At 39.8% G+C, this 23,619-nt stretch overlaps 1 protein-coding gene across 5 annotated transcripts in view; it reads right to left on the bottom strand.

The window, feature by feature from the left end:
- Positions 1–23,619, bottom strand: part of diaph2 (diaphanous-related formin 2) — a 344,883-nt gene that overhangs the window by 223,652 nt on the left and 97,612 nt on the right. For all 5 annotated transcript variants that reach the window (XM_044040248.1, XM_044040249.1, XM_044040252.1 and 2 more), the window contains 7 exons: positions 14,748–14,822; positions 14,577–14,646; positions 13,194–13,330; positions 10,333–10,441; positions 7,540–7,650; positions 6,018–6,130; positions 2,412–2,528 (listed from right to left, as the gene is read on the bottom strand). In XM_044040248.1, the coding sequence (XP_043896183.1) occupies positions 2,412–2,528; positions 6,018–6,130; positions 7,540–7,650; positions 10,333–10,441; positions 13,194–13,330; positions 14,577–14,646; positions 14,748–14,822 (732 nt within the window). The remainder of the gene's footprint in view (positions 1–2,411; positions 2,529–6,017; positions 6,131–7,539; positions 7,651–10,332; positions 10,442–13,193; positions 13,331–14,576; positions 14,647–14,747; positions 14,823–23,619) is intronic.

Below are 23,619 nucleotides of genomic sequence, written 5' to 3'. Positions count from 1 at the left end.
CCCCTCCCCAATCATTCCCCGCCTCTTCTTTTACTTTGGCACCTTCATTTCTCCCAATGATAGCTCGCAGTTCAGCGCGGCACCAGCCACTTGATCTAGCTCCGCTCCACATAACCAGTGTAATCCCCATATCGCCAGGCTGCATAAGAGCAGATCTGCTCTATATTTACTGGGTGGGTTTGATGTGCTCCCATTCATTAGGCTTGCAGTGGGAGATTAATTATCAAAAATAAACCAAGCCCTGGAGGAGAGAGCAACAACTTGTGCTGTGTTCAGGAGGAATGACAGTAGACAGAGCAACGGAAAAGTCCGCCCACTCTAGACCATCTTATTATTTGAATACTGATTATGATAGTTCATTAATTATCATTTAACTGACTATTATTTGAAACTAGAAAGGAGGTACGGGGTGTCAAATCACTTCCAGCAATACACCACAGCAATAAAACAAATTTGGTCAGGTAGCAAATGACGAGCACACATGTCCTACTTTGACCACAGTGCCACATAATACAGTTTAACCTCTGATTGCCACTATTATGTCATTTCAACGTGATTCTCTCGTTGCTACAACACGCTGTCTAAACCGAGCAGTGATATAAAGGGAATAAAACACCCCAGTTTGAATGCCTTCCAGGGTGCTAATGTTGGTGTGAGTACATGTGTGGGTTTGTCCTTGCATTTGTAATGGAGGCCAGAGGACAAACAAAAAATTCTGAAACGCATCTTTAGAGAGACCATCCATTCTTTCATGAGCTTTGGCGCGGATGGCTTCGAATTGCAGGCTTTCGGGGGATTCGCGGATATAGGAGCCGAGGTGGACGAGGCTCTGCGAAGCCGATTAATGTGAATTCTATTTCTTGCTTCGTCCAAATAGCGGAGGAATACATTATTCATAACTCAGAGGGAACAGCAACTTGTCTATGGTAAATTCATCATCGTCCTCTCATCCTACCGATGTACAACTGTCTTTTTTTCTTTCTTTTTTTAAAGAATGATTTCCCAAAAAAAAGGTAAGTAAAAATTCATCAGTGTCGTTCCATTAAGAAGAGAGAGATGGCAGCGGCGGTGACTCATATTGACTATTCAAAGAGAAAAGTGGAGTGTTCACATTTATGATTGTATAAACAAAGTGGGGAGGAGGAAACGCTGTAGTCGAGTCCTCAGTGTTTGAGTCCTCGGCGTCATTAGGGCTATTACAATAGCTGACACACAAATAAAGACACTGACGCCTTTAATAACTGATGTGACGTACAATTAACATGAATAAAGAATACTTTACGCTCCAATACTTGTGTTTAATAGCATCTTAAAGTTTAAATATAGACTCTCTCCTGTGAACTGCAGTTGGAACTCGTATGCACTTACACAGTATATGCATTTAATTAAAAAATCCAGGCCAAACTAAAGAGACATCAAGGCCATTAAAAGCCTTGTGTGTGAACTCATATTATCGTGGTGCTGCTCTTCTCCGTGTTACTCCGAATTGCAAACTGCGATGGTGGCAGTTGTAGATAATAATAAAGACTGGGTTTTTTTTTTGTTCTATTTGTTTTCTTTTATATATTTATGGATTTTCCCCCACTCCATCGGCTGCTGTCGACTCAGTGGACAGGTTGGTTGGAGACACAGTGTGGCTCCAGACACGTCAGCTAAGATGTCAGATGTTTCTCTAAGCTGACGGTCTTCTCTATGATCCTCAACTTTAGGGTTTAAGCTGCGTGCGCTGCGAAGCAGCCTCATCACGGATCAGATCGGAGAAAACGAGCAGTGACCCCGGTTGCGGCTGTGCATCAGAGAAAGTCAGTGCTGCTTATATTAAATGCATCAGGCTCCGGGTTTGGCTTGGAGGAAACAAACAGAACAGAAATAAACTGTCAGAGACTCGGTTTATTCTCTTTGACCTGAACAGTTTTGTCACTGACAGGGTTTAGAAGGAGCCGCTCATGATTCTGTCGGCATATGAAGCTGGAGCAGATGTGCTTCAGTCATCCAGCACAGAAAAAAAACTATCTTTATCAAGTAAAAAAAAAAGGCAGGAGTCCTGGAAATTAGGGCTCAAGTCCAGGACTCAGACTTCAGTCCAAGTAGTGTATGAGTTAGACAAGTTTCCATTAATTAACTTTCTTCTACTTACTTGTGGGCGTTAGTGGATACAACACACTTTTTGAGACACGGTCAACGAGGACAAAACTGACTCACTGAGACAATAACTATCTCCTGTCAGTGATAAATAAATAAATAAGTGGACTGTGATATAAAGGCTGCTTCATATCTGAGAGAGGGGAAAAAAAAACAAACCAAACACATCTGAGAGGTAAGACCATCCAAGTCTGACAGTGAAGAGAGATCACCATGAGGTCTTCAGTCAATAAAAAAAGCCGGCGGAGTGTCATAATCTCAACACTTACCTGATGTAATAGTCATTCCTGATGAGCAATAGGTGCTGAAGGATGGACAGGAAGTACGTCTCGGAGCCAGTGTCTTTCACCATATTGGACAGGAGATGGTACACTTCATTCATATCGGTACAGGAGCAAAGAATTAAGGACAACAACGGCACATCAGGAGAGCAATTTTTCCACATGCATTGAGAAATCGTGAGTTCATTATAAAGTGTGCATTACTCTTGAACACACTTAACATTTTATTAGTTCATGTTTTCTTGAACATCGCATTTATTTTTCTCAGTTCCTCACTTCGGCTTCTCTGACAGGCATCATTGTGCAAAGGCAAACAAAATGTGCTTCCTCTTATCCACTCTCTCTCTCTCTCTCTGGGGAGCTAAAAAAGCTAACTTAAAGGGGGGGGGGATTGGCAATGAAGAATTCTCCCTCTGGTTTACCTGTCACTCCAAACCTTTTAAGATAGTGGAAATTAATTACATGAAAAACTCGGTGGTTTCATGTCTGAGGCGAGAATGATAGGGGGAGCTGAATATTTGCAGGGCAAAAAAAAAAAAAAAAACAGGCTGAAATTCGGTGCTTAGATTGAAAGTGACATGTACTCAGAAGCAAAAATTCATGTTATTAAATTTGCAAAAGGTATTGATTAAGTGCCTCATGTCCCCAGGAGGATGCAATGATGGCGTTGACATGAAAAAGAGATGTTAAATCCAACTCCCTTATTGTTCATCTTAAATATTATATGCAGACAGTACAATTCTTGATCATCTGCAGAGGTTTGTTCTTATATTACATTATAAGTACGTGTTTACCAATCTTCACAGAAAAAACAAAAAACAAACTACAATATAAGACAAGAATAAATGACAATTAATGGATTAGTTGAAGTGCAGTTTAGAAAATGAATTAATGTCCCTCAAACTTCTAATAGTGATTTTTTGAGAAGTAAAGAATCCAGGAAAATGAACGATACGAAGCTCATTTAATTTGTGTGCTCGAGAAAGGACAATTTCCCCATGGAGACTAATCTTGTTTGAAAAAGTGGAATAAGCCTCTTGGATATGTTCACATAAGCAGAAAAAAAAAACCAAAAAAACCCAAGACTGATGAGATGCTTCACTGTTAAGCTCAGTGTGAATCTTGACAATGTGCACTAAGATGTTTAAATTTGGCATCTTCAAAAAAATTGTGGGCACGTACCAGTATGCCCCACCTGCCTTTGGTACAGCACATATCAGTTTAGTGAACGCGAAAATATTCATGATATTTCATCATTATGTTCAAGTGGCAAAGCCTCAGGTGAACAGCAAAAATTAAAGCCAAACATGTCACTCAGCAGCAGTAACATTGTGTATAAAAATGGGAAATAAAAGGTGATTTTTACACATCTGGTATTTATTTATTTATTTATTTATTTATTTATTTAGTTGTTTGCCAATTTAGTTTGTATCAAAAATTGTATGTCAGCAGAACTGTGGCACTCGCATCAAATCAACCAGTACATCGGGAAATTGCTATTTATTAGATGACGTGTATCCACCTCCGATACCATCCATGAACTTTAAAAACTTATAAACAAAAAAAGGGAGTCTTCTCCTCAGCCTCAAAAAATGCACGCCCCTGAATTTTGCCCTATTTTTTTTGCCGCTGTTGTCTTATTCTTACCACCGTCTTCTATTATGTCCGGGTTAAAGCCTGAGGGCGGGAACGGTGGACCATGAGCCCCCAGGCTATATCACGTCCAAAAGAACACACCGCAAACATGCAACAGTGAGTCAACTCCCTATGACGTTATCTATGTAAGTTAGTCCTCCTTCGTGCACCTTTGGTACAACTTCTGCTGGAATTACATGTCTGTGCGTATGTCAATAGTTTGATTTTAGTCCAATGACTTGTCTAATGTCGTACTGAGTGTCTCATTTCATACAATAATACTGACGCAGACTTGCATTCTCCACTATTAATGCCAACATCCACACAACACACAAACACTGCAACTGCCTCTGAACGCCATTTGACACTTTTTGACACTCCTATTAATTCCTGTAATTAAACTCCTATCCCATATTTATTTATGTTTTTTTTTTTTTTTTTTTTTTTTGGGAATGAGGGGTGAGAATACATAGGCTCCTCTAAAGTATCCCCCCCCCTTGCCTTGTATTAACTGAGTATGAAGCCTGAGAGAATTACCAATCTTGTGAGATTCAATTATAGCCTCACCACAGCAGTATTTGAGAGGACATGAGAAGGAGCTCAGACTGGGAAAGTATCCAACAAGCTTCATCTATCACTGAGCTGCAGACATAAACCTAATGTAGAATGCCAATCCATTCGATGACACCCCCTCTAAGCTTGCTTTCTCTCTCTCTCTCTCTCTTCCTCTGTCTTGCTCTCTTTACACTCTCTCACCAAATAATGAATAAACATGAGCGGCAGTCAAGTGTGATGTAGGCCAGTCAGTGGTAGGGTCAATCAATCACTATTCACAGCTCATTAATATTTATTAGTGGCCTGGAGTCACCTCCTCAGCACCTGGACTTGGGCCGGACACAGAGGAGACACAAGCCTCTCCAGGTTAATATTCATGAAGCTGCTGGGAGAAACAACACACATATGTGAGGCCCAGGTCGTCGAGGCACTACATACATGATGTGTGTGTGTGTGTGTTTGTGTGGGCAAAGGGACAAAGTGTCCTAGGCGTGCTCAGGGCTCAAAGATCAATACCACATTGTCCTTGGAAACAAACAGTGAACCTTCTCATTTGCGAACCCGCTCAAGCACATCATTAATCCAGGTGTGTGTGTGTTTTTTTTGTATTTCCCCTTCCCTCTCCTCTCTCTGTGTCTTCTCTCCACACACACACACACACACACACAACCTCCTCACCTACATGTGTCAACACAAACTGTCACTCACAGTGAATGCTGTGTGCCCAAAGTAGAAGTGTGGGATTTGGTGAAAGGAAAAGGTTGAGGGAATGAACATCTGCATAACAATGTCAGCGTCTGGTTTGTCTGCTCACAGTGTCAGACATTCATACATAGCCTCAGAGAAGATTTGTGAATTATTTAAGTTTTTTTTTTTCCTTCCCCTTCCTCTGAAATGCTTGAAGAAGTTTCCATACAGGGACAAAATTACCGCTCAACTTATTAACTTCTACTCGGCAAATTTGACGTTCAATGGACATTGCGTGTTTTCATAATGTGGGGAAAATACTTCCAACGATAGACGCAAATAATATGTAATAAAATATTGCTTGACAGAAAATAATTCATAACCTCGCATTAAGAAAAGAAAGAAAATGTTTTACTCAACCTTACACTTACAGTCAGAGAATAAAAAGTGAAACGGAGGAAGGAGGAGATGAAGAAGAGTAAGTAAGAAGTAAAAAAAAAAAAAGGTGGGTGGTGAAGATGACAGGGTTATTTACCTAGTATACCTGGTCAGAGTTTGAGCTGGCCATTGTGCTCTGGCTCCTCAAATCCCTCTCTAATGAACCAAGTCATGAGGGGGTTTATTCTGTAAAGCTTGACCGAACCCTTAATCTATACTCATCTCTCACTGCGGGAACAGCCATCTGTATATTCACACAGAGGGAGGACAAAAGGATATTCCATCTCGGCGCGGATGTCATCCAGGCGGTGAGAGAGTTCAATCGAGTCCTCCTCCTTGTTCTCATTGAACACCTTCAGCTGGATGTCTAGCTCCTCTGTCTCTTTCAGCTCCTAAGAATGAGTCAGACATTCAGTACAACAGATTGTTGTGGATAAGAAGTTATACAAAAGAAAAATATGATAAACAGTCACAAAATGTGGATTTTTTTTTTTGATATAGCTTTTTTATAGTTTATATAGTTTTTTTGTTTTGTTTTACTTGTTAACCAATCTCCTGAAAACCTGTAGGACCACAATATTAGTTTCCCTGTTCCACTTGTACAAAGAACTGGGAACTGTGATGACCTAAACCCACTCACTGTGTACTTCATACAGTGACTATTCCTGCACCTGTTTCAGCCACGAGGGGCTACGGGGGAGCTCTTTACCACTTCACTATGAATCACCAGCAGTGGAGTTTACAGATGGAGATGGGGCCAAATGTAACCCAATTTCTGCAGGTATCAATCATCCTGTGCTGTTTTTTGGGCGCACCATCTGTCTTATAGCAACACCAGTTCAGAGGGAGGTGCACACATAAAGGGGGGAAGGAGAAGAGGAGGAGGTCCAAATATATGCATCAAGGGCTGTAAGAACAAAACAAATGATGCTTTCTCTTTTAGAGCTTTTTTAGTTTGTCTTTGCCAACAGCTCCACTGACTCCTGAACATAACTCAGATTATTCAGATGAAAGAGTGTGTCAGTTTGAATGCCAACATTCATAAACGACTGTACACCAACACTCATTTTGTATCAGGGGACAGAATTGGAGATAATTAAAGTAATGACAGTAATAATCAACAGGAGCAGCTGGGACGACTTATTAGCGACTGGCTCTGTGACATGTTCACCCCACTCGATACTAAATGAGAACGTGAGTGATGAGACGGCGCTTGTTTGCCTTCACCTCGTGTGAGGATGTGTAAGCCTGCCGATAATTATGCCAGGGCGACGTGTGCGATGAGGTGCTAACACTGCATCACGCTTCGCGCGCACAACTTCCACTGCTAGTTATACCGCTATCACAATGACCAATTAAGCGACATCAAACTTTATTTACGTCAGTCACATAAGTCCAAGGGACTTTATGCCACGAACAAACCGACAGTGCACTGCATTGTGTGGTCTCTGTCTGTCTTTTATTGTATTCAATTTATTTATTTATTGTATCTTAACTTTAACTTTTTTTTTATTTTACTGTTTTGTATCTGTTGTGCAGCACTTTGGTAACTTTATTGTTCTTAAAATGTGCTATACAAATAAAGTGGATTGGATTGGATTGCATAGTGAACCTGCGATGTGAGGTTTAAACATTTACTATGAATGCTGAGTTACATAAAACATCTACTTTGGAAATGCTGCATGAGCACTCTGAGAAATTCAGCTTTTACACACTCAAACTGTAATGTGGAACGCTTTTAAGCAACAAATGTGCTGGGTGGAGCTGCACGTGTGTGTGTGTGTGTGTGTGTAGAACTTACAGGCAGGGTCTTTTTGAGGCCACATCGCAAGAACTCGTTCCGTAGATGTATCCGGAAGTCGAGATCATCGGGGGAGGTGACTAAAGCATTGATCAGCTGCATGCAAGCGACCTGTGGTGGAGACAAAGTACAGACAAAAGAAGTTCATCTGCGTGAATTGAAGGACAGAACAATTCTTGCAGCAATGGAGTAAGAAGAGAAAAGTACAGGTCTGGAGGGATTATTACCTATATGTGTATTATTAACGAATGCATTGGTAAGAAAAAAGCTTTAAAGTACATATATGTGTGTGTGAGTGGGTTGGGTGGAAGATGGGGTTTCTGATGAATTATAATGAGGGGAAGAAAAAAACACGGATAACACAGTTTTCCTTGGACAGACAATCGACCAGAGGCTGATTCATTCCCATGGACAGTGTGAAATGTTGTCTTCAGAAACCTTGACCTGGTGCTGTTGGCTTGCATGTGTTATTAATAAGAGCCATTCAGATTATGTGTGGTTTTCTTAAGTCAGGTTAATGGGTTATTTATAAGGTGTTTTTTTTTGTTTGCTTTTTTTATTATTATTCTATTATTATGCATATCTTTGTTTCACAGTTTTATTTAATAAAATCACAATAGCACAACATGTATAAAGCTATGGAATACAGCCAGTACGGTACTGTATAATAACTTGTGAAAGCTCCAGCTTGTTACAGTAAAGGATGCAACTCCACTGAGTGCCAAGCTCCCAAAACATAGCAAACTTCCCCATGTTCCATGAAGGCTTGAGGGTCTCCAAGCATGAGCTGTGCAATGAAACATATTGCTGTATCCACTAGAGGCCAGATACATAAAAGAAACCTCACCAAATCTTCACAGGATTTATGCGGGTGAAGAAAACCATGGAGCTCATGAAAAATTCTTTCTCTTCTCCTGCATACAGATGGATACTCACATCAAGCACCTCAAAACATGCCTCAGTCATGTATGGTGGGGTGGGAAGTGGTTTGGTGGGGCACGGAGACACGATCAGTGTTATGTTTACAGAGCTGCGCCGCTGTCATGGCGGGCTTCATTAAAAGTGTCAGTGCAGGGATGATTCTGAAGTTGAAATGCTGAGTTTCCCCTGTGCTCGGCAGAGGAGCGTCGCCCGAACTACAGCAAAACACATTTTAATCACATTAGCAACGTCTAGTTCTACAGCCCATCACAGGTTTTGGATAAAAAGTCAATTAATTTCCTTGAGCCCCCTGCATCAGCAAAGCATTTTCATTTACTTCTCAATTAGAAGTGCTTCATTTCATTAACAGCAAAATTTAAAGGAAAAACAACAGCCTCCTAATAAAAGAATATCTACTTTCTCTTCCACCAACCGCCTCATCAGTTTCCTTCATGACTTTTTTTTTTCTTTTCTCCTTCACGATTCCCCGCAGTTAAAAAAGTAATTCCCTACTTTTGGTTTCACAAAACCATGTTTGAAGTGGGGTTTTATTGCAGCCGTAGAGTTTTTTTCCTGCTGCTGAAGAATACTAATGAAAATGAAGCGAGGTACGTTGCTGTATTTGCCCTTTCACACCAAGTCCTCTGAGACCCAACGTGACAGCAGCACAGAAGAGGAGCGGGAGAAGGAAGCTGTAAGATGTAAATAAAATGAGCAGGGCTGTGAGAGGAAGGAAAAAATGTGAGAAAGAAAGAAAACAGACAAAGGCTTAGAGAAACTCTGCAACCGTGCATTTTTTTCCCTTTTTGTAATATTAGAGTTTTTCAGTGTTTGCAAAAGGACGGAGCGGTTCAGGGCAGCTGCTCAACGAAGCAGGTGTTTTTCGATTAAAACAGTGGTGATGGACCTCTGGGTACATTTTAACAGGCCCCTGATCACATCCGATCATGTGCTGGAGGTGCTGTGGGCTTGACAAGCAAGACACCAAGACACAAAGTGACAGAGGAAAACACGTGTATGGAGACAGCAAAAGCTCAGGTAGCACGAGCCCCGGAGTGACACCACTGTCAATTTCAGTCTTGTCTGACATCAAACAGGGTCGTTATGACAAAATATAATGTGTGTGTGAATGACACTAATTATATCCTATTCCCACTGGTCAAAAATCCTGTTTTTTTTTTTTTTTTCACCAAAGGGAATGTGTTTAATTGCAGTGACTCCCAGGTCACGTGACTTTTATGTGCTTTGGCTGTGATCGGCATCAATTGGAAGGTAAGATTTGAGTAAACAAACTTAATTATTTTTTCTCTTTTTCTACAGAATAATACTTAACCCTTTAACACCTACGCCTCAAAATGTCCATCGGGACTTTTTTTCACTTATTTTAACCATAACCATAAAAGTAAAACCATAAAAAGTAGCATTTGTCGTTGAGTCTTTGTCTCAATGTGCAAAAGCAGGCCCAAAAAATCCAAATTATGTACGTACAGGCGTTTTTTCCAAATTTCTCCTCTCTGGTGACAAAGATGCTGAATCGCCGGCTTCCTGCAACAGCTCGAGTGAAATTACCGTAATAACTGGTTTTCAGAAACCGTTGGAATCCATCCCATCGCACACACCGTTATGTAATCACGGTAATGCAAAGTGCGCTTGCGCAAACACGTCGTCTGCGATTCGCTCCGTGTTAAAGGGTTCATTTAGACTAGTATTGTGAAAAAACTAAGAAGAGGTTACTGTACTGGTCATTGGTTTTTGTCATTAACCATTCGGTCAGGGTTACCCTTGAAATAAAGGATGTAATAACAGTGTAGTGATTAATGCGTGCTAACTACTACAGTGACGGTTAATGCTTTTTGGTGATTGACTGCTAACCTGGAGCTGCTGGGCTTCGTGGTTCTCCAGTCCTTCAACAATTGGAGCAAATCTCTCTTTATTGTTCCTCTCTGCAGCAATTGTCATGGCGGCTAGAATCTTATCCAGGCTGGAAGAAAACAGACAACAGGGAGCAGACAAACAAAAAGTCAGCAAACACTTTTATCACCTCACTGACAGGACATTTACTCACAATTTTCAACTCAAACACCATGTATCTTATCTTTCCCTGTGTGTTGGTGTGGACATTTACTCAGCCAGTCTTTGGTTGCCCTGACAAATGCTGCTTCCATCTCTTTGTATGCAATTTGGCCTATTATTGCTTCAGTATCCAATTTTGACTTCATCGTGCTTGTTACTACGGTGATGGTAGACAAAAATAGGGTTTTATAGGAAATGTGTTCGCTTGTCCAGGCAATTGTAGCAGATTGTGTTTGGTTGGATGAGAAGGGGTGCAAATTATGGCAGGGACAGCCAGACTAATGCGCAAATACACCTATTGAGAAGGTAAGCAAATTAGAGTACTTTCCGAGGTTCAAGGCAGCTTGGTAAATAGTGCATTGGACAATTTCAGCCTCTGAATTGTGAATGAAAGAGAAACTTTGTGCTACGCAGATGGAAAAACACACAGAGGACCGCAATAAAAGCAAAGTGTTGTGTTCTGAGCACTTATCTAAACAGTGATTTACAATGTGCATAGAAAATAATTGGCAACAGGTGGTCTCTCTGTCACTGCAGGGCCACATTTGCTGTTTTCCCTTCATTAGTTGAGAAGCAGAACAGTTTATCTCCCCTGTCCTCTACTATAATACTTTTGTGGGTACAAGTTCCTCTTGCTGTTAACTTAAATAACAAATCAATAGCAACACCGGGGCAAATGTTGAAATGCTCGTTTATATATATGTGTGTGAACATGTGTAATCAAACACGCCACCAAGGCTGCTGCCATTTCTATTACCTTTTATATATCAAGCCCTCCCCCTCCCCAAAAAATAGCACTTTCAAAGTGACAAAATAGTAGCAGTTCTTTGTGAGCGAGAGAGATCATCTGTCTGACAAATAGGACTGTATGTGTGGAGTAAGCCTGACACGGAGATAAATTGAACGGCCATGCACTGTGATAGGGGTTAGAAAGTCACAGACAAGCATGGGGAGCTGCATACTGAGTAGCTTTAAAGCCAGTTCAGATGACGCCTCAGAGCGGGCGAGATAGATCTGCTTAACTCGTTGTGCTTCCGTTTGATGCTGTCAGCTGAAGTGGGTGTTGAACACGAGCCAGCGTCACAACATCGGCTGGCAGAGAAGTTTGTGAGCAAGAAAGTGACGGCTCAGCTCCTTTGGCTGTCATTTCTTCAGGATACGTATATTTAATGCAGGACTGTGATCACGGCAAACAGCTCCATATTTACTTCAATCTATTCCTGAGCACTTTGAGAGGGGGGGAAAAGAGAGCGAGCAGAATTTGCACACTCCGTACACCCTGTGTCTGTGTAAAAATAGTTGTGTTTGTTAAACTGGTGACTGTATTAGAAGAGTTTCAGATCTGCACGTATGTATATATATATAGACTCAACAAAAAAATTGTTATTGTGTGGTTTAAACGACGGATTGACACCAAGGTAAAACTACACCAGGAAAGTGAAGCTGTGATTAATATAAATTGCAGTGGCTTTATTCTAATGGATCATGCATATAGTAGGTTCACAAGAGCAGCTTGATGGAATTATTACATGGAGCTCATAGTCAGTGGATTCACATTTTAAGATATTGAAACCAGATCTATGCAAGCCAATAAAATGTCCTTTAAGCCAAAATAAAAAATGTTCAGTTTTAGACAAAAACTCCCATGCAGAGAAGGGTCAGACGTCCAAACATAAAGGCCAGATTCAGCAGTCAGTGCTGAGGAGACACACACAAACACACACAGCTAAACTCAGCTTCTCAAACAGAATTTGTGTGGTGGTTTATTTCCACCACTGCATACACTGACTTTGAAGTGCCATTGTTATTCTTGTCTGGCCCTGTGGGAAACAATAAAAAACACTCTCCTAAATCCAATTTATAAGCTGTCAGGCAGGTTGTGTATCCGTGGCAAACTACACTGAATAGTTCAACACGTTTAACAGACTAAACTGCATCATCCGCCCATGTGACTTAACAGGATTCTGTACAGTCTGAGGTCATCTGTAACTGCATTATTTGCACGGTGACTACACGTGTGCGCCCGTGGCACAACCTCTTTATGAGGGTGTACCAGCCAGTGGGAGAAGAAGACTGAAGCCATTTTGATATTTCAGTGATTACTTAGTCGGGATTTTTCGAAATGGACTCTTTGCATAACACTTAACAAAGAAATGTGTCCCTTACTTTATTCTTAAGAGTGAAAACTGATTAAAAACTTGAAATAAGGCACTTTGAGACCTCTGAACCAAACGAAAGCACCTTTAACAAACACACTTTGTGTGTCAAGGTCTGTGGAATATGGTCATAATGAAAGCATCCATAGTGATCCTGCTGATTTGTATATAAAAGTGCGATTGTGCATGTAGTTTGAATAAAAACTGTGTTTGGATCCCTCCTGAAGTTTAGCTTCTTTTTAATTTGATTGTTTGCCGTTATACCGTGCGCCACAAATGGAACTGTACTCACATTCATTGTATTTGGAGCTATGGAAGAAATCTCAACAATTCTTCTTTTTATTTTTTTATGCCCAACTGCGTTTAAAAGCAAAGAGTGGGTAAATGATGTTCTGCTCACCGTGACAATGTCTCTTTGATGACGTGCAAGTCCGAGGAAAGTGCGAAAGAGCAAGATATGCGGGAAAACAAAACGAATTTGGCAGTGGAGTGAATTATACTCACATGTTCTCTTCTCCAATAATACAGAAGGCGGATAGAATTTTCACAATCTCTGTCATCATGCTGGTCTGTTTGGGGTCAATTGCTCGTGCCAGCAGCAACAGGCTGCGCTCATCACCCAGGATCCTTTGCAGTCCATACTGTAAAACACAGAAGAGTAGAGGGAAAAATTCCACTGGGTATAAATTAATGAGAGCATTTGCATTCATGTAGAACTTTCACTTTCATTTTCCTTAATTTTCTTTTAAGGAGGGACAACGAGGCCAGGGGAGAAAATGGAGAGGATGATGAATTAATTCAATTCAGGACAGGACTATAGGGACAAATACTTATATATCTCTTAGTCTCTACACAACTGAGGTAGCTGGTAAAGATGACCAAGTGTGAGGATTAACTCGACGAGAAGCAATATCAATAGACCATCTATCCTTGAAATGGGCGCCACCTTTGTGAAATTAGCGAGACCTTTTCAAAATAGGATAATTAAAAGTTCTGCTCGAAATTTGCTAAATTACCTCGTCTTGTCTGTTCCATTATCCATAAGAAATAAAGCCATTGAGAGTGACTCTTCTGACTTTTTTTTAATTAACAGAAGAAGGTGCCACTGACCACCTTGCCGAATTTGAATGACAGTCAATCGATCAATCAGATCTTTATCCAATTCATGCCCATAAAAATACAGTGAAGACTAATAAAAAGTGAAAAAAATGAAAAATCGGATCTCAAATCCTACACATACACATGCTTTAGTGCAGCTGAGCGTCGCTGCTCGTCAGTGTTTGTACAGAATATGAACATAAACGCTCCGCTATCAAACCACTTGTTTGACAAACATGTTGAGACGCGACATTTTGGTCACAGTTTAACGACAGAGTGTACACAAACACAGCTGGTTTAGCTCCAGTCCTGCACCGTGTCTCTCTTTCTCTATTAGCGGAACCTGGAGCTTCCCATCAGGAGTCTGATCTTCTTTCCCCCGTCTTTTTGCGATTTTAAATAAAGCAGCAGAGATTTTCCGCGCTGTTTTTGCTCCGAGGTGAGATGCATTTGTGTGACAAAGACATCTCGGGTAGCTAGAAAGCTAAAGGCAGTAGTGTAAGGAGCACAGTTATAAACAAATGAATGGGTAAATGAATTTTTTTTTATATAATTAATGATGTACAGTATGGCTCCAGTACATCATTGAGCCATATTTTTAGACACATGTAGAAGTCCTGAAAGAAAAGGTTTATAGACTATAATAATTGTTCCCAGCAACTATGTTCTAACCTTTAAAAAAGTACTGAAACAAGTGCAGTTTGCATTTGCACAACATAATTTCACCATTCAGCCCTGTCCTACTAATTGAACACATGGACCATCTTTTCTCTTTCGATTCATACAAACCTTATTGTTCATGAAAGCCTTTAAGCACTGGATGAGTTTATGCTGGTTCCTTTTGTCAATGTTCTCTTGCCTGAAAAACAAAATAACAAAAAGAAAAAGGACCACGGTGATTACATGAACAAAAACCTGCGTCCACATAAATGACAGAGATGTGAAAGAAATCAGACTCACTGTTTCTTGTCCAGCAGCTTCTCCAAAGCATCCAGAAGAAGACCCAGACCCTCATGACCGAAGTTATTAACCCAACTGGAAACGAAAAAAAAAAAAAATCCATTATTTATATTCATTCAAAACTGTTATTGCCCGTTTGGTTTATTGTAAGCCATGTTAATTCATAGGAGAAAACAAATATAAGCAATATTGTGTCACCCTCAGAGGAAATCAGTCATTCGGGCTAATATGAAAGCTTTAACGATCCCTGAAATAAACTGATGGTTGTAGTGGTTTTTAATTCCTAACATGGAGGGTTGCAAATCAAATTACACTCTTCCCTCCACAATACTGAACAGAGTATCAATCAGTTTGAATTTAAAGTGAAGCCATTTTCCAAGGAAATGAACACCCACCCATCTTAACTTAGTGTTTCCATCGCGGGAGGTGCTTGTATAGCCCCCCCCCACCCACCCGTGAGCAGATATTCACGTGCCAAAAGATTAAGCAATGACAGAAAGATAACACTGTAATCAATAATGGATCGCAAGAGATAATTGGCTATAAACCACAGTGTATCAGAAGACAGCAAATGATCCAGTGCAGATGAGCCCGTTTGCCTAAGCAACGGAGGAGGAGGAGGAGGAGGAGGAGGAAGGTGGGAGAGACCGCGTGGTCACGGGCAGATTATGTCATTAGCACAACTCGTTTGCAGGCCCCAAACTGTCAATAACACAAAATGCATGGAGCAATTTTCATGAAATTAACAGGACACAAGTCAATAATTTATCCCGCCTTTTTGACAATGATTTGAAATAATAATGGTTGGAGTATTAAAGTAATTTGTATTGACTCAGTGAGTCGGAAGAAACCCTCAATTAGGAATAAGATACAACTGCCTGAGGCGTTTGGTGAAGTGGAGGTATTTCTTTGATCTGTGACTAAATTAGCACATGCTACAACCCACCCATACTCGGATTTCATTAGAGGGTGAACAGAACCAATTAATGTGTTATTAAAATGCACCGTGGTGTAGAATTATAAACTGTTTTTTAAATAAAAACAAAACACAATAATGCTGTATATTTATAGATGTCTGTTGACAAAAAGCCTTCCACTTTGTTTTTTGTTTTTTTTTTTACCCCCACTCACAGCATAAACTGTTTGGTTGGTTTTGTTTGAATGTTTCCTTCCTTCCATGAAAGAACGAACAAACAGCCGGAGTTTTCCGTTGAATAATAATGCAGTTAAATGTATTTGTGCTGCAGAGGTGGTAGGAGTAAATGAGAGACTAGGACAACAAAGAAGGAAAGGAGGCGACACGGCTGAGGGAGCACGAGCCAGTAAATCCACAATTCTTTGTTTACGCTGCTTAGTAGCGATGGTAATGTCAGTCTTCAGAGGGCAGGAAATGGAACCAATATCTGTGAAAGAGAAATTCCGTTTATAACCGCACTATGGGGTTGCGTGAGAACACTATATACCCCAGACAACCAGTTTGGAAAGCACTGATAAAATGTGACTAAATCCCCTGCAACGAGAGCAAGAGGAAGATGCTATTATCATAATTCAAATTAGATAATTATATAGGGGTCTTTGCAATCAAGGTGATTAACTCATTTTTCTCTCCTTTTAACACTGTACATATTCATGCTGCAAAATGACAACCTTATTTTAATACGATGAGTAATAGCTTTTAAATTTAAACTGGGCAAAAAAACTGGATGATTTCTTCATATACTAATCATGACTAAAATGTTAAATCATCTTCATTTTGTCAGTAAGGAAGACTGCATGGCAACTGTGTGCTTTCTAGGTCTGCAGCAACACGGCCAACTAAAGTGTGGTATTGTTTTTTTATGTTGTTTCTTTTCCTTTCTTTCAGAGGATGGAAATGTCCGTGGGACGACTGCCATGATCTGCAAAACAGACCAGAAGGGAGACACCGGAGGAAAACAAGTGAAAATGGACATCTGGTACTTTTGGAAATGGGCTTTGATATAGCACATAGACACAGATGCTGTCACACACACTGACCAACAAAAAAAAAACAACCTTTGACTAATGCAGACTGAGAAGATATTCCAGTGGTTACAGGGATCTAACGTTTAAAGTTAATATTTTTATTCACACTAAATGTTTTTTTGCATTTAACAACACTTGAAACATTGAAAAAGAAGCAGAAAACTCTTATATAATCCTTTTTTTTTTTTTGATAAAAATGATGCATCCATTTCATTACACCGCAGGTGTTTATGAGCAACCCACCAGACAGCAAGAGTATTAGCTTGTCTCCCATTACACAATGAGAGCTGCAAACTTAAGATTTAAGTTAATCCTGAACAAACGCTCACAAAGAAAACACCAGCAAGTACCGTTTATTCACAAAATGAGCTTAATACATAAAAAACCTTCAAAGACGCTGCATTAATTAAAACAACAAAACAGGATGTAAATATAAAATTGTGCCGGATATAAGCGCTGTCTGCTCCGAGTTTATCTCTCCTCTATTGTAGTTAGACTAAAACAGAACAGACATAAAAGAAAGGAGGGGAAAGAGATTGTCTGCGCAGTAAAATGTTCATCAAAAATATACGTCTTGCCGCAGGTTGCAACATAATGCAGTCCCCAAGGTTTTTTAAGGCAGTAAATGTTGTGACTCCTCCCTACATCTCAAACTGTCCATCAGTGTCTGTAGCCTCACGTAAACCCTCAGGTCCTCTGCAGCTTGCCTTCTAAATGTCCCTCAAGTTACCACAAAGAAAATGAAAGATTGTACTTTTACAGTGTTTGTCCTCTGGCTATAACATGTCCTGCTGCTCTTCATCGGACAAAAAGAAACACCTCAGTAACAAAGATGCTGCATTAATACAATAATGTTATTGTCCATTTCCTTAATCATCTATTATCAGAACGTATTCTTATAACTTTGCTGCTCAGAGCAAAACCTACACAGTATTGGTGACTAAAGCTCAAATTTGTTCAAACACAATGTACTTGTTTCTCAGGGCCATTAAAATATCAATGTAGCATTTGAACACAGAGGAAACAAGATTAAATCCTTCCCTCATCAGACATTTCTTCTCATGTGGGCACACATCCAAGGATTTCATTAACTTGGGGAGGGGACTTGTTCATCTAATATTGATGGCTACAATCCCCTAGTTAAGTGCTACCAAATTGTGTTACTTTCTGCAATCATGTATATTCCGCCGGCAAAATAAAAAATTCATGGTTGGTCCTCAGGAAGCAATTCCTTATTTTACATTTTGTGTAATTTCTGCTGGCTTTATGCAATTATGTAGTTATGTTAACCGCTACAAAATGTATGCACTACAATTTAACAAGTCTGGCCCGTAAAAAGTGTTGCGATGCAAACAGCGGGTTTACAAAACAAGACGTACGTTCACTAAAGATGATCATCAAAAGTCCATTAAAGCCGGAATATCTTGGAGTAATACGACTGTCTCTAGCCACACGACAGATTCAAAACCAAAAGCATGGGAAAATCTGTGCATGTGGATTGGCATTTGTGGACAATGTCCACCTCTCGTTAAACAGCACCGAAGCTATGACCTTTTCACACTCCCATCATTAAGACAGTTGTGACACAGCTCAAGACAAGGTGTTCCCCTGAAACACTGACAAAAGACATCAACAGCTCATTAGTCATCATGCGTGCTATCATGTTACGATGAATGTAAGAGGATTGCATGGTTACAATGTTTTTCATCTGCCACAAATTTAGAACAGTCAAACATTGCATGAGTAGGGCCATGCAGGGGCGCCTGTCAATCGCAGAAGTTCAATAATGACTTGCCTATTTATCCATCCATCTTCTACCACTTTATCCTCCACATGCTGTGCCAATCTCAGCTGACATAGGGCGATAGGCAGCGTACACCCTGGACAGTTCGTCAGTCCATCACAGCGACAAACAACCATCTACTAACACCTATGTTTTCCAATTCACCTAATCCCCATATTGCCTGTTTTAGGAGAACCCAGAGAAAGCCCACACACACACGGGGAGAACATGCAAACTCCATGCAGAAAGGCCCTTGTGCCAGCTTCAGGTCCTGAACCCCGGTCTTCTTGTGGCAAGAGTGCTAACCACTACAAAGACTGCACATTTATTACATGTTTGAATATGTATAAATCTGCAATCCACAACCAACAGTATTTAAATCCATATTAACGATGTAAAGCAACTTCTACCAGTTAGCCGAGATGCAAAGAAAGTTACTTTATGACCTTTACTTTGATTATTTCAAAACTAAAGAACAGCATTAAACGCGAGATAACATTGGTACAAAAGGTTCTGTGGCCTTCACTAACTGCGTTGTCCCACTCTACATGACTACTAAATCTTGTGTGCGCAGCCGTACTTAATGATTCAATATCTTTCATACATGGGACTACTCACACACAATTGGGTTCATTTAAAGCTTGAAACTAAGCACCGCCGGTGTCTGCTTAGTGGCTTATTGTGGCAAACATGGGGCTATATTACGTTCTGATCAATTTAATAGCCAGCTGAAAGAACTGTTATGCACCGGGCATATCAGGTGACAGACATCTGATACTAAATATTAACCGCGCTGTCCTGTTACTTACGTCTCGAGTCATTATCTTACTTTTCCTGAAACGTTTATAACTTTGATTCACCTGATTAAAATTAAAATCTCCTAACCACTAACAACTTTGGTACAAAAGGTTGTGGCCTTCCTAACTGTTGTCCCACTCTAATGAAATATTAATAAATCATAGCCGTACTTAATGATTCCTGAAAGATATGTGATCACACAGGGTTCATTTTCTATTTGAGGAAAGGTGACTGGGCATTACTGAGTTCCTATAATACCAGAAGATTGATGAATTTAAAAAAAAAGAAAAAGAAAAAAAAGGAGCTAATGTTTTTTTGCGAGCCAATATTCTTCCACTTAGATAATCCTCACTAGTGAGTCAGATTCGCAAATTGTGTTTTTATAACTGAGGCTCAGTTAGTTAATTTGGTGGTAGATATAAACTTGTCTGATCAAACTGTCACTGGCAGGAGAATTGCGTTTTATATTCCTTGAGAGGAAATATTGCAGTGGTAAAGTTGCAAATTTCATGCATTTTCCTTAACCAATAGTTTAACGGGTTCATAAACAATCCTCAGATAATCTTTAACAATAAATATAGAAACAAACTTTTGTTTACTCAGTTTAAATTTAAAATATTGAGCTCTCGAGAAGTGAAATGCAAACAAAAAGAGACATTATCAGTCAAATTAAACAATACATTTTTAAATTGGTTAAATTTATTAAAAAGTTAAAGTTTATTAACTGTAATAAACTGTTTACTATTAACATCCCTTTAAGTCTGTATGTTTCAATATGTAGCGCCAAAAACAGATTTAATATGGTACAACGGCTATATTTATAATGCATAAAGGGATAATGAGGCAAGTAGAGCACACTCTGTGAACTGTGGTTGATTAACTTAATCAAGACTTAACATGGTCTTGTTTTTCTTCTTTTGTTTTGTTTTGTCAGTAAGTTGAAGAAGAGCACGATTCCGATGGTTGAGCACGGCTCTGACAGTGAACTCTCACCTGTTAGTGGTGCGTAACCAGCAATCTGTCAGATGAATGGACCAACTGACATTAATATCAACAGTGCAAAGTTGCTAACGTACAAGTATAATCCAAAATAGTATATAATATGTATTAGAGGTCAACTGATAATGGATTGACCAAGAATAAAAAAGCTAATACCTTATAAATGTGCCACTAACCCACTACACAGCACTCCAAATGTCAAACAAATGTCAGTCAGTGTCATGATATTCAATACATTTGGATTAAAAAATATACTTCAAATGACCTAATGACTAACTAATTACTTCTGAATTTATTTCCATACATTGGCAGCAGCAGCAGACATTTGTTTATTGGACTGCATGTGTGTGTTTGCAATGGTAAAGATATTTATGAAAGAGATTGAATGTTGTTGAGGTTCATTGAATGCACCTCTTAGCCCAACACTCTGTGGACTCCGCTACAGTATAGCTCTCATGTGCAGATCCAGTAGCCATCTGCTTCATTTTGTTGCTTTTGTTTTTAATCATCAGGAAAATATCACAGATACACACAACAAAAGGTATCAATTAAAGCCACTGAACCATAATTTGTTTGGCTTGCTCCTTGCGAGTGGAGCCATTGCAGAGCGGTGATCTGTGTCTCATGACAGGTTGCCATTATCACAGCCAGGGTCTTCTGATGCCGACAGGTTGTAAAAGGTCCTATTGGAGCCGATTCATTGGCACACACGATTAATCGGTTGAATTATAGTATGTCTACTAGAGCACAACGTGTCCACACACTGTTAGACTGGTTAAGTTGTAAAATAATACAAAGACTGATGTCATTTACTCCACAATCCTCCAGTATACCCAGCCAGTAAAAGTATCATTATGACCATGCGGTCAGAGTTGCAGTTTACATTCATATCTGTCTCGATCCATATTTTACATGTGTGGACGTTGTGACATTTAAAATTGGCCCATCTGTCATAGTCAGACTGGGCATCCAGGGCTCTGGGAAAAGTCCCATCTAGTTGGTGAACTGGTAGAATGGCAAAAAAATATATAAAAATATGAAGTTTTTACTGTCTTCAGCAGACAGGCAGGCAGATCTCTGCAGGCCCTCACTGTTTACCTGTCATTTGGGATGCACATGAAAATGTGCCAGGACTGGGCTTAGTGGCTCACCAACCTGACCTGAGTCATCAAAGAGCTGTCGCCGAATGTGGAGGCATAATAACTGTATCCATGACAAAAACATTTTACTGAAGAAATGCTTTCCTGAATTCTTACCCTACAAACTCTACCCTACAATGTTTACTTGTTTGCTTCTCTGACCCATATTCACACACACCACCACCTCACACAAATGTGGATTAATTATTTAAAAGATAGGAGACACTAAAGTAAAATGCAGTTGCTCTGAGTATATTGGATACTATGTCAATCCAGGGTTTACACATACAGAACCACAGGACTGAGCAGCCGATATCCTTCACATGTAACTATAGGTAACATGAACCCTCTCCATTAAAGTAACAAGTGCAATGTCAATCTACTCAGTTGCCCTGATAACATCTCAGCCCTCTATCTCCTGCGGGCTGTCGCAGTCCTTTAATGTCATCACAGAACATAGCATGTAACGAGTGGACGATGCAAGAATCAAATGCTGTGCAGATTAGCTGCAGAATCAATTGATATTAGCACCACAAACAAGCAACGCAGACCCAGAGAAGCATTCCTGGTGCGAGCACTCCACCAGCTGGTGGTTTGGCCAAGTAAGTTTAGGGAGAGGGAGCAGTGCAATACTTAACACAAGCACTTTGCACTCCTAATGGTGTCTCAGCTTGTTTCCTAAATGTGTCTTTAACAAAGGTTAAAGGTCAGACCTGTTACAAAATGATTATTCAAATGTTCCTTGAACATTAGGAGATTGAGAAATAGGAAAGAAGACTCTCAATATCTACTCTATTTTTAAGGTGGTTTGTGATTTGGTAAAAATATTTGTGCAAATCTGATGACTGTGCCCTGTTTGGTAGATGGAACAAGCCAGACAACCCATCAATGATGTCTCAACAACTCTTCTTGACTCACTGTAACCATAGCATTTTAATTAATGACAGTCCACTATGAGCAACTGGTAGGCTGTATACGATTCCAAAGTTTTTCTAGTATGATTTGTATTCTGGTTGCAGATAATTACAGTAGAATAATCACTATGTAAGTGCAGCAGTAGTATGTTACATCTACAGAAAGAGTACTGCAAAACAATACCATTATGTGTCAGGTACTGGTATCACATTGGTCCAAATGTGAACAGTGCCCCATTTGAACTGAATAGACCATTTAACTCAATCCTATGCACACTGTAAATCTGTATATGCTGTGGGGATTACAAAATAGAGGGGGGTTGTTTGATGTGACGCATTCTGCAGAGATCTGAAGTGATATTTTCGTTTTAGGAGAGGGGACAGCAGCGGCGAGTACTTCTTTGAAAGAAAACATTCTCGCTTGTATTCTAAAGCCATAAATTTGCCATTTTTTTTCCCCAAGCTTCTGTTGCTGAAACCTTTTGCAGTAGACTTGTAAACCCTTTACAGAGTGTCATTGTACATCTCCAAGGACACATGTGTATGTGTGAAACACTTTGATAGCTGCTGGAAGCTACTAAAACACTGGGACAGCTCTGCAACTCACTTAAATTCTGGAGCAGACAAGAAGACTCGGAAAGTTGATAAATGCTCCTACTCCTGAGCACGGCAGAAGGAACAAATATGTGTCACTCTGAGGATGGGGACCAGATGTTTATTAAGACCCTATAGGATGTCATATGGGATTCTAGCTTATGTCGCACACCCCAAAAAATAGGTGTAATGTGTGTATGTTGAGATATATTAATATCATACTTATTATCAACATACAAGAACACACAATATTACATAATGTATTGTGTCTAAATTGTTCTTTTTTTTATGAACCACAATATACATATAACAACTTCACTTGTTTTTATATATCTTTGCAAGAGAAGATACAAAAACTAGACTAAATTGATATGGAATTCAAATCAGATATTTCTTAATTATGGGTGTATTACTCTGGGGCCATAACAGATATGACCATCTTGGAGGTTAACAGATGGTGCCATAAAATCAAATAGACATCACTCTTAAAATATACCCAGACAGTAAGGACATTTATGTCCCCAAAATAGTTTTCACTGCCTCTGAGGAAGAAGGGTGAATGTCAACTCTGAAGTCAGCCACAAGGGTATAAACTAGTTAACTTTTCCTCCTGTCTGTCTTCTCATCACTTTCATTGAGGA

The sequence above is a fragment of the Solea senegalensis genome, linkage group LG12 (genome assembly GCF_019176455.1).
Source record: "Solea senegalensis isolate Sse05_10M linkage group LG12, IFAPA_SoseM_1, whole genome shotgun sequence".
Lineage (NCBI taxonomy): Eukaryota > Metazoa > Chordata > Actinopteri > Pleuronectiformes > Soleidae > Solea > Solea senegalensis.
Note: the sequence above shows the minus strand (reverse complement) of the source record. Positions and strands in the feature narration are given on the sequence as shown.